General features: G+C 37.2%; 1 protein-coding gene across 2 annotated transcripts in view; it reads right to left on the reverse strand.

Annotated features, from left to right (window-relative positions):
- The window catches only part of COL6A6 (collagen type VI alpha 6 chain), a 52,319-nt gene extending 41,039 nt beyond the window's left edge, over window positions 1-11,280 (reverse strand). Inside the window, exons 1-6 of one of the 2 annotated variants that reach the window (XM_083825694.1) lie at window positions 11,001-11,280; window positions 8,877-8,964; window positions 6,335-6,420; window positions 4,360-4,947; window positions 2,278-2,877; window positions 981-1,604 (exon numbers count right to left, since the gene is read on the reverse strand). In XM_083825694.1, the coding sequence (XP_083681820.1) occupies window positions 981-1,604; window positions 2,278-2,877; window positions 4,360-4,947; window positions 6,335-6,407 (1,885 nt within the window). In that variant the 5' untranslated portion in view covers window positions 6,408-6,420; window positions 8,877-8,964; window positions 11,001-11,280. The remainder of the gene's footprint in view (window positions 1-980; window positions 1,605-2,277; window positions 2,878-4,359; window positions 4,948-6,334; window positions 6,421-8,876; window positions 8,965-11,000) is intronic. The other variant, XM_083825693.1, reaches the window with a different exon arrangement.
- Between the last annotated feature and the right edge of the window lie 697 nt (window positions 11,281-11,977).

Genomic DNA, 11,977 nt, shown 5'->3' on the forward strand with positions numbered 1-11,977 from the left:
TTGCAATCCTCACAAATAGGTACCTAAACAACAAAAGTAATTTTATTTGAGAAAAGCCTTTCAGTCCAAAAGCTTGTAAAATCTTGGGTGTTCAATAAATTGGATAAGAGATGACCAAACTCCTCTACACAAATAAAATGTGTCAAGACGATAAAATGGAGTAATGAAACCCATTGTTACTGGCACTGTTACTTGTAAAAGGATAGCTAGCAGGATGGAATAGAAGTCAGGACTGCAACAGTTATTAAAGAGAGAAAAATAGAATAAAAGTACATACGATGAGGTACAGTAACAGTGTGACAGCCTGCAAAGACAAAAGAAGGAAGTGTAGCTAGAAACAAAGCTAATTTGAAAAAGAATGGTAAGAGACTTTACTGGGAGAGACTGGGTAGAATTTAGGTATGAAAATAAAAACATTACTAGGATTTGTATCATTATGAGACTAGCCTCGTGCACTGGTATTAACAGCATGGACTAGCTACTCCTAGAGGTGAGACATGAAAATATGTTTCATCAGTGTCAGAATTCAGAATCACTATAAACTTCACATGATTTTGACAAGTGCAAAAAACATTAAAGGAGAGATGTCATGGAAAAAGTAACCTGGATTCAAGTAACTGAGACATGACTCAGTCTACCTGTAAATGTTGTTAAGCTGTAGGGACCACTACAACTAACCTGAAGAATCCTGAGCAGAATCATGTTCACCTGCATGTGAAGGAGACTTGGAATTTGCTCAAGTGGAAGCAGCAAAGGCTTCCTGACACTTGCTTCCCCAAAAAGGCAGGAATAAATAGGGAAGGGTTCCAAGCAGGGCAAATCTTAGCTGGAGGACATTTGGGTCCATCACTAACAGAATTTTATAAACATCTCTAAAATCTTTCTGAATTTTTATTTCCTCTTGCATTAGGTACAGATGGTGTACACATCAGCAACAAGTCTGGCAGCACTGAAATGGCATTTTCATGTGTGCTTCTTACCTTTTTTCAGATTCTGCGATTGTAATGAGACTACAAACGTCTTTTTCACAATCTCATTACAAAGCTGTTTCTTTATTTTCCATCTGATATTTGACAGCTGTAGAAAATACTTCAGGGTGGTGACATGATTCCCTGGGGGATATGTTGCAATTTTATCAAGCTTTCTGCTCTCTGAGGTATTCTGGATGCCCACAGCATAGACAGTAACACCTTTACGTCTTAGTTTAGATGCTGGTTTAGCATAACCATCCAAGGACTGACCATCAGTGATAACCACAGCAATTTGTTGCACTCCTTGTTTCTTCCTGCTGCCTGCCTCTAGAGTAAAAACCTTATTCCTTAGAAATTCAATGGCTGCTCCAGTGTATGTTTGTCCACCTCGATATGGTAAATTCTTTAGGTAGTTCAGGATTTCCAGTTTATCCTTGAATGTGTTCAGGGTGAACTCTAGTCTTGGTTCATCACTGTACAGCACTAGCCCAACTCTCACATTCCTTGGACCAATATCCAGGGCATCAACAACTTTTAAGAGAAATGCCCTGATCAGCTGGAAGTTTTTTGACCCAACTTTGCTGGATTCATCCACAAGAAACACAATGTCTGCAACAGTTGCACTGGAACACACTAAAAGCAAAATAAACAAAAGGAAGATAAGATTAATGTAGATCACACTGTGGGATAATTGGTGAGACAGTCAGAACACTTTGTTACAAAAGAGACTCAAGGTAATATGCAAGATGCTGCTACAATAACACGTGAAATCCAAATCCTAAATGTGCTGAAGAGCAGATTTATATATTGATTTTCAGTCAAAGAAATCCCTGAAATAAACACGATCTCTTAACTACCCCCTTTTGCCCACTACAGCAAACTTTGCAAGACAAGTGGCTTTTCTCACTGTACTGGAGAGTGACTGCAAATCAGGAAAACTCAGGATATTAGTGAAGTTATTCTGTGGTTAAATTCAAACTCTCCTATGGCCATTTTTTGGAAACAAAATCCAAGGAAAATTGCTCCCTCAGTCAGAAAATGCAACTCCAGTGCAGCCAACCCTTCAAGACCACCACCCTGTTCCCCTTGGTTAATACAGATTTACAACTAACTACACATAGGCAAGCACTGCAGCCACACAGGCAAAGGTGGTAAATATTTTTTCAAAAGAACGCCTCCATAAAAGCACAGCTGTCAGCCATTTGCACTGTGTTTTTCCCTAACAGCCACCTGAGAAGTTGCCCTGGATTACCAGTGAGTTAGAAGCTACTCAGGCTGTTAGTTTTGCTCTTTTGATACACCATACCTGCTGGCGCCATTTGATCGAGTTCATAAAGATTCTGGAGTGAGGTTTCCACATCAGTAACAATGCTCTGTTGCACAGACTCAAAGCTCTCTGCTTCGTAAACACGGTAAGTCGCATTAAAGGGGTAGCTCACCCTTGTTTCTACCCTGTCAAAGTATCTAACATCAACTGTGACAATTTTCACCCCCAACTCCTCTAACATCCAGGCTGCTTCCATGATATTTTTTCTGGATCCAGAGGACGTGAAGACTACTACAACCTGTGGAGTGCCTTCGTTGATCCGGCTTCCAGCACTATCCGTAAAAAAGGTTTCCTGCAAAAACTTCACGGCAATTCCATCCTGCGATGAGTCTCCAGTGAATGCAATGGTGCGCTGAATGTGGTCAAGGACCTCTTCTTTCTTTTCATGAGTGTTCAGCAAAAACTCCACCTGCCCTACACCATTAAACTGAGCTAGGCCAATCCTATACTTGTTAATCCCAACATCTAGCTGTCTGACTATTTGGGAGATTAAACTTTTTACTCCCTCAGATGCTGAATGCTTCATGGTCTCAGCGGAGTCAATAAGGAAAATAATATCAGCATATTGTTTTGCAAATGCTGCAGAGAGGAAAAAAATGTAATAAATGAGTTGCTGAAATACTGTCAACCTATATCCAGACCTCGCTTTGAATGTAATCTAAACAAGAACCTTTTCACTGATCTTCACAGTTTTAAGTTTGGATTTAAGTCTACATCTACAACATACCATGAAACATGCTTTGCAATTACTGTAGAATTATATTTTTAAAAATTAAACAAATAATTCTAAAGAAAGCAACCCTCTAAAAAATGGCTTTAAAATGTCTTGAGAAACCTTTACACCTGACAGTATTTATATAGATAGAAGTTTCATCTTCATCCAACCGAATCTTCTACTTACTACTTTGGGAGTGAGATTGTATGTTTTATCATTCCATTCCAGTGATATTCCATTAACCAAGGTCCTCTATATCACTGCTGGAATCTAGGTTGTATTTAAGACTTTGACCCTACTGAACACTTCAGAATAAACTCACCTTCCTAACAATCCCATGAGGAATTGTTCCAAAAGGCAGACAGACACTTTGAATATCAGAAGAGGCACCAGAACATTAATAAAATTATTCTAACTTCACTTACAGTCATTGGAAAGAGATACACATTTCAGGAGGGCAAGTCCGGTGCAAGTCAAATGAAACTGGGCCTAAACGCACCCTTCAGTATAACAGTTTTTGATGGAAAAGGGGATAAAAACCAACTGCCTAACTACCAGCACAACCTCTAATCCCTAAATTATTCTCATTGAGAGAACCACATTGACCTCTGCAAAACTAGAAAACAACATAAGGTATTTATAATTTAAATTTTATATTTTAAATACTTATAATTGATATAAACACATATTTTGTTTTGATTTTAGTTTTGCTACCATGCCTCCTTTTATATATATATTATATATACATATATATATATATATAAATTCCTTCAAAATACATTTTCTCTGAATTCTGCTGTTCAGCAAGTATACTGAAAGGATGAGAAAATATGGCTCCCCTTCATTTTTGAACATTCTAGGAGTGACAATCTCTTAACTAGGTTTTTGGAAGAATTAAGATAGTCACCAAAAGCATAGCTTGATTGAGAAGTAATTCAGTGAAATTGTTCAACGTCATCAAAACAAAACATTTTCTATAAAAGTCTCTACCAGCTCTAAAAACATTAAATTGAATCTATTTCATAGAATCTGTGAATCTGACCCTGATATTCTTTGCAATACATTAAGGCTCTGCTTACAGAGAGCACCAAGTATAAGCTTAACTTCCTTTTTTAATAATTAAACCTCAATGACTTCAACACAGGCACTGAAACGTTAAAAAGAACAGGGATGTCCATCCTGAACAGTGACCTAACTAAAATTATCCCCATTATTTTCAAGTGAGTTATATGACAGTAATGCTTGTGTAAAATAACATCAAAACCACATCCACTTTTCTACATCTTTTCTCACAATTACACAGTATGAACAACTGAAATGGTACCACTATAAGGACAACTGCTTACCTTCAATCTGGCTTCCAATTGCAAAGCAGAAGTTTTTCAAAAGCCTTGTGGAGAGATCTGGAAGGTCATCGAAACTATCGATGCTATACAGATATTTATCAAAAGGTTTGCTGGCTATTTGCTGAAGCTCAGATGTATTCTGGACACCAACTCCAACAACATAAATGGAAATGCCTCTGTCTCTCAGTTTCTTGGCAGGCAATTCTACTTCATCACTGGATTCTCCACTTGTGATAAGAATCATTAACTGTGGGACATAAACCTTAGCTCTGCTACCAGCAGATTCATTGAAATACGTTGTGCTGACAAAATCCAGAGCTCTCCCTGTGTAAGTTTCTCCACCCTTATACGGTAAATTCCCAATCTGCTCCAGAACATCAGTTTTCGATAAATACTGATTCAGCAAGAACACTTGGTAAGTTTCATCACTGTATTGTGCCAGCCCAACTTGGATTGCATCATGGCCGATGTCAAGACTTGAGACCAATGAGGAGAGGAATTTAATCACTTTCTGAAAGTTTTCCTGGGCAACACTTATTGAAGTATCCACTAAAAAGACAACATCTGCCAACGTGGCTTTTCTGCAAGCTGCTCAAGGGAGATGACATAAAAGAATGAATTATTATAGTTTCTTTAGCTTTGTTCATGAGCAAGGAAGAACCAAATGTACATTTTATTATTCTTGAAATAAATTCTGTGTTTTGTGTCTCTGTCTTTCCATTCCTCCCCTCAGCTCTCCCCCCCCCCACCCCCCATTATTTTAAATATTTTAAAGGTAGACATGCTCAAAATTCATCAGTTAAGAGTTGGTATTATTGACAGCTAGTTAACAACATATGGAAGACACAGGAAGTTAAAACCTGTATTTTGGCAACACACTGCAACTCTATATGCTTTATCTACAAAAAAAAAAAAAAAAAAAGCTGAAAAAATTGCTCTTTCAGGATATATTATAGGCAACCTGTGGAACTGGTCCGGTTACCTCCTCTACAAAAGTACAAAGCATTTGCCAGAATATGGTGGGAGAGTCACTGCAGATCAGCAAAATCTTCCACTTCATAGACATCAGTTGGTTCACCCGCTATTTCTTGAAGCTCAGGCAAAGCAGAATTTGTAATGCCTACAGCATACACTCTGATGCCTACATCCTCACCTGCTGTGGCTAGGTTGGTTTTGAATATTATCTTCAGCTTGTCCACTTCTCATTTGAGGAACCCCTTCTTTTTTTTCTTTCTTTTTTTGTTACCAGCATTTGCTATGAAGTCATTCCCTAGCATTAATTGAAGGGTGTGCCCAATTTTGTTGCCTCCTTCTTTGTAATGTAATTTCTGTATCTTCTGTAAGGTACCATGTTACAGTAAGTGTTCAACAAGAACTCACTGTCTGGCACATCACTGTATTGAATCATGTCAATACAGATTTTGTCTTCCCTAATATCAAACCCATTGACCATTGTGCACAAAAAGCCTTGCAAAATCTTGGAGTTCTTTGTCCCTATACTCCAAGATCCACTTGCCAGGAAGATAATGTCTGCTATAGAAGCTTTCCTACAGACTGAAGAAACGTTGTTTAATTTCCCTGTTTTCCTACAGAATGTGTAATTGAATAAAATTGCAATTTTGCTTCCTGTTTGCTTTTCAGAATCCAAGACCTATTGGTCTTTTGCAGAAAAATCTTCCATCTATCCTAGTAAATTTTCAGCATTCATTAACTCCTTCTTTTCCCCTGTTCTTCAAACAGGGTGTCTGAGGCTAAAAACAGATTTTAATAAGCTATTGCACATTATTTTTCTGTTTTTCAGACAACTCTCCTAACCTAGTACAAATAAATATATGCTTCATAAAAATATATCATATCACCCCTAGTTAAACAAAGAATAAACTGTCACCAGTTCTTCATCTTTCTCTTCAGAACTAGATACACCTGGGAAAAAGAATTGCTATGAATTTGAAGAGACTTTTCTTTCATGTATTACCAGTCTGCTGTGCATCCATAGAGCAGAAGGTGCATACAAAGAGAAGAACCAGAAGAGGTTTCCAGTTATCCATTTTGAATGTCTCCCTAGAGAAACAAACAGTAAGAAATACAGAGCATTATTTCCTCAGAAAAAGTTTACTAATTGTGGGGAAAATGTAAAAGTACATTTTATTAACATCATGGAAGCTTTCTAGCTGTATACATTCAAAGCAACACTTTAAATTCATGTTTTCTTCCCTCAGGTTGTAACAAACATGTTTTGAACACAGAGCCGTTAGCTTGACACTGATGTCAAGGATAGAACTACAGGATAGAACTGAAATGAACCGTTCACAGACATACTGTGTTCTGATTCATACAGCTGTATTTACCGCAATCCCAAATTCAAGTGAAAGCAAGCTATTCACAAAGCAAGATTAACGGGAATTAAGCTTCCAAGATTCTCTGCTAGCCTCGAAATTCCCCATTCACACATTATTTAAAAGAAAATTTTGGTGGCTGCCTCTATATAAGATAGACATAGATAAGAACAAGCATTCATTTACATATTAAATATGCTAGTTGGCCTGTAATGAAGACACTTGGCATATAATAGAGCCAAAACTCAATGCTAATGGAAATGGGAATGAAAAATCTCAGCAAGAACGTACAAAATTAAGCCATATTAAGCTTAAGCATACTAAACAATGAAGAACACAGTTTTGAAAAGCGTTCAATTGTAAAACACATGTACACTAAATAGTTTAAAGAATAAAATAAAATAAAATAAGCCAGGGCGTAATGGTGGACTCTGTTTCATTTACTATGTCTTTCTTAATAATACCTAGCACTTGCTTGTCTTTTTTAAATGTTACTTAGCTGACATGTTCATGGGAATACCCACCTTAATCTCCAGATTTTCCTTCTGGGAAGAGGTCTTACATCCTATCTGTCAACTGACATAACTCAGATATCATGTTCAAGCATGTGTTTGAAAAAGACATTCCATTATATGACTGAATTGACTGAAAAAGGCATTCCATTGGGGTTACCCTAAGAATCTCATACTTAATATACAGCTTGCACTATAGGCATATTTGAAAAATGCGTGGCTACTTAGCTTTATGTTCTACCATCTGTGTACAACAGAGTTTTATCCCAAGCACTGCTGAACTACCAGAAGTATAGAATGATCCAAACTCTGCTTTGTCTCAGGCTATTGTTTGAACCTGTTGGCTCATCCTGGCAGACACTCAGAACAAAGAGATAGCTTGAGCTACTTATATTTGAGGCTCAGGTTTGACACAGAGTATAACTTCAGTAGACCCTGGATCCTGGCTTTCTTTTTTTTTTTTTCTTAAAAAAAAATAAAAATCAGGACTTCTGGAACTCTGATGAGAGCAATTCAACTATAATCTAAATTCAGAGCTGACCTGAACACAAACTTCCCCAGCATCTGTCTCTCTGACATTGCTTTAAGGCCTAATATCTATGCTGGATTGGATACTGCCTAGACTTATTTGTAGCAGAGAGGAAAATGTATGAGAAGACACACAAAAGCAATCAGACAGCAGGCAAAAACAAGCCAGATCATCCTCCCAGCAGCTGGAGGGATTCCTAGGCACACTTGTTGGAATCCAAAAGCATCTTTCTCAGAAGCAACCCCTCTCAGTCATGGGTAAATTCCTGTAGTGAAATGATGAGGAACTGAATCTATAAAGATGGAGAGGATATTCAAGATATGGCTACAGCATAACAGCTTAATCCACTCATTAGATTTCTCAATATCTTCAGGGTATGTGCTGGGGGCAGGATATGTACATTTCATGCATATTACTTCTCTTTATTTCTGTCACTTTTGTTTGATGAACATCTGCTTGCCACTAGCATCCATAAAAGTAATATCAGAATAAAGATCCATCTTGCCCAATCCCTTATCTTTGACAACGGCTACTAGGTTAAGGAAAGAGTATAAAAAGAAAGTTAAGCAATTCAGGGATATTCTCCCTTCTCCACAGACTGTTTCAAAGGTTTTCAGGTTACGTTTGGGTGAACAACACACTTTCCACAAGTTCTTCTGATTTCTTTTGAAACCAGCTGCAGTTTTATATTACTGAGCCAATTTGATTGTTTATTGTATTCTCAACATCAGTAATGTTCTACTGGAAAAGCAAGTCACGTATTTGTGAAAAGAATATTAATGACCAAATTCTGCTGTTAACACTTCATTACATTGGATTTTAAATTATATCTTGGATCTGCAAGCACAATTCAGTGGAAAAACCGCAGCTGGTCTTACATCATAGCATGAGATTAAGTTCCAAGTTCCTAAATTAATGGCATGCAGTATTACTGTAGGTCTTGTAAATAACAAAAAGCAATGAATAAAAATAATCTGCTTGAGTTTGTATTCTACCCTTAGGCAAGGACAGAACAACATTTCCAGGTATCATGACATTAAGCCACATTCTAGTTCTTGGAGGGTTCTTTGGAATGTCTTGGAGGAGCAAAAATCCACATCTGCTGTATTTCAAGAAAGCTATCACATAGGGACACTTTACCTCTTACTATTGCTGTAGTACTACACAGATATTCCAGATGTAACTGGGGTCCCCATGCACCAGCAGGTGTTCCAGGTATTATACAGTCCTTAAAAAGCACAAGGGGAAAGCAAAACTGGATTTTGCACTTTGTGGAAAACTTCTTCAATGTCTCTGCATATTGCAGTTTTCTTTAATAAGCACTTCTAAGAAAAGGAAAAGCTGTGGTATGTCATATACAAAACCATACCAAATAAAAATGTTTTGCGATCAAAAAGCCATCTTCATATTTAAATTTTACTTAAATTTTCTGTATATATCCCTGATAGTTACAGACCCTCTTGAGTTCTCCCTGATCACTTTGACAGACTTTATTACTGATTATCTATGTTCATTACTCTGCATCATTACATCAGCCTTTTTTACATGTTAATTAGCAAAAAGCTTAAATGGAGACAGGTAAATATTTTAATGACTTCCAAAATAAAAAGAATCAGTACTCATTAGCGTATTGTGTATATCTCCTTTTGCAGCAAAGTAAATGCATCAAAGCAGTAAGCATCTAGAACTATATGATTTTTAGTAAAATGTACACACATCTCTCAACACAGCTAGAAAACACCTATTCAAGGGCAGAAAATTAAAACACTGCCAGTAATTCCAAAGTTTTACTTTCCTGTAACTACAGTGGTGGAAATTTTTAGAGAAAACACTGAGTTTGTGAAAAACTCAAGGGCACTAATATCACTGCGTTTCAGATGCATATGACTGCCTGCAGTCACGTATGCAAAATAGAGTTGCTGTGTTAGCAAGGGGCTAGACTTTCCACAGTAATGTAACCATTCAAATTTTGTACCAAAGTCTAGCCCTTGCTGTTACACAGTAAGATACACAATAATCGCTGGCTATTGAGCTATGCAACTATTTCTACACTTCCTAACAGCTTTAGTCTCTGTTGAAATCTTCCAGCTTCTTCCAACTTTATGACTCACAATCTTCCCTGCTCTTACTGTCAGACACCCTGTGCCTGAAAAACTTCTACTCTCACTAAACAGTGAGAGCAGAAGGGAACCTGTTACCCACTTGCTCTTTATTTTTCCCTTCAGTAGCCCATACTGAGATAAGTCCACTACAGGCGACTTCTTTGAATACACAATTACACTGCAATTTTAGAACACATGCACACTAATTTCCCTACTTGTACCATTTATTTGGCTTTATCTTCATAAAACCACATGAACTTCCAGTCATAGGCTACATGCTGCGTAAACAGAAGTACTTTTTACCTCGTATGTGCATTCTTCAATATTTGCTAAACAAAAATGAAAGTAATGTAATGGAAACCTCAAGTCATACAGCTCAGATACTACAGATCAAACTTTAAATTACTCAGAGACATGCAGTGTCACTGAGCATTACCAATTCTACATATTAAGCTAGCAAAATGTTAAGATGAAAACTTATTTGAACATAACACTGTATATCTTTGGCTACCAAAACACATACATCAGTAGTTAATTATATAAATACATATAGGTATAATCTATGTAAGATGTTAAGACAGCAGTTACCACTTCAGTGCTATTTTATGAAAAGGCAGGGTGACAATTATTAAAAGCCCTGAGAAACCAGTATAAAAGTTGCATATTTTACAGCATATTTTAATGTCAGCATTTTTCCTTCTTGTTTGTTCTCAGAGACTCACCCATACAGATACAATAAATTTCAAAGGAAGAAACAGATCAATAGTACTTCTAAATTCTTTAAATTCTTCATGAAGATTAAAAAAAGAAAAAATATAATTGCAAGTAATCAGCTACTGTCCCAGTTTAATCTTCAGTTGCTTCAATATTTTATGCACTTAAAGCCATTCTCTAGATTATTGCTGCCAGGCAGAAATGCACAGTTAGACGTAAATATACATCTGAAGCGCATTATCATAGATATTTTGAGGCAACATCTGTTTTTCACCTATGATTTATAATAACCATGCTGCATGCAGGATCTTCCTGCACACCCTGGTGTAGGGGTATTTTCCCTCTTCTTTTTGCATATATTAAGAGAAAGAACACAATCTTCCTTGCGACAATTTCAAATCCCATCTCTATCAGTGCAAAGGAATATGATCATGTAGCTTTTTCTTACCTACTGAAGAACCCCTGTTAGATTTCTCCAAATTTTCACTCTGGTTTCATTTCTTCTGAAGTCTTTTGGGAAAAAAAAAAAAAAAAAAAAAAAAGAGTCCTGGAGTAGAGCAGACAGACAGCTTTGCCTCACACACCCCTTGGTTATTCCTTTCTTCCTAACCCTTTTCTCTCACTGAAGAGAATTTAAAGCCTAGATTCCATCTGTATGAGTTTCACCAAACAGCAAAACCAAGAGAAATTCATCCCGCCCCCGCACCTGACTACTCTCCTCATATGTCCACATACTGAACTTTAACCACTGAGACACCGTAATACCAGAAGAAAGATAAATGTGGTCGTAGGAGTTATGCAAAATATTTACAGTGAGCTGACATTTGGAAAACAAAGACATCTTTTTATCAGTTATGTCCTCTCTACACATTTTTTTTTTTCTCCTATGAGTACATTATCTTTTTGTTAGCACTGAAATGTCTCAGGAAAGACGCAGTGTCACCTATTCCAGATTTTTCACAGGAAAGCTGGGTTTTCTAATGATTCCAGCTACAGTCCCATGGCCAGACATTGATTCAAGCATGGAGTCCCAGGGTGACTTACCTGACTTTGGAGGTCAGTGTGATCAGCAAAAAGTTCCAGATGTTCCAAAGGGTGCTTTCATTCAGAAGGGCTTAGAAGCCACAACTGGAAAAGGTGTGGCTATAAGGATTGCACACCTCCCATGTACACACACATAGGGTGCTAATTTACGGTTGTAATCAATAACATCTATATATATATTTATATGTATTTCACAGCAAGGTGGATTTGTCTCCTACTGCGGGCTTTATTAAAAGAGTAAAGGAGGTCACAAGAGCTCCTTAGCATGAGGAGTACTTTTCACAAATCAGGAAGTCCTTAGGGAGCAGGACATGCATTTGTTATCATTTTTCTTCTCTCCTTCCTATCAGCCCTGGCTTTAAATCTACTTTGGATATGATA

This window comes from Anser anser (assembly GCF_964211835.1).
Source record: "Anser anser genome assembly, chromosome: 2".
Taxonomy (NCBI): domain Eukaryota; kingdom Metazoa; phylum Chordata; class Aves; order Anseriformes; family Anatidae; genus Anser; species Anser anser.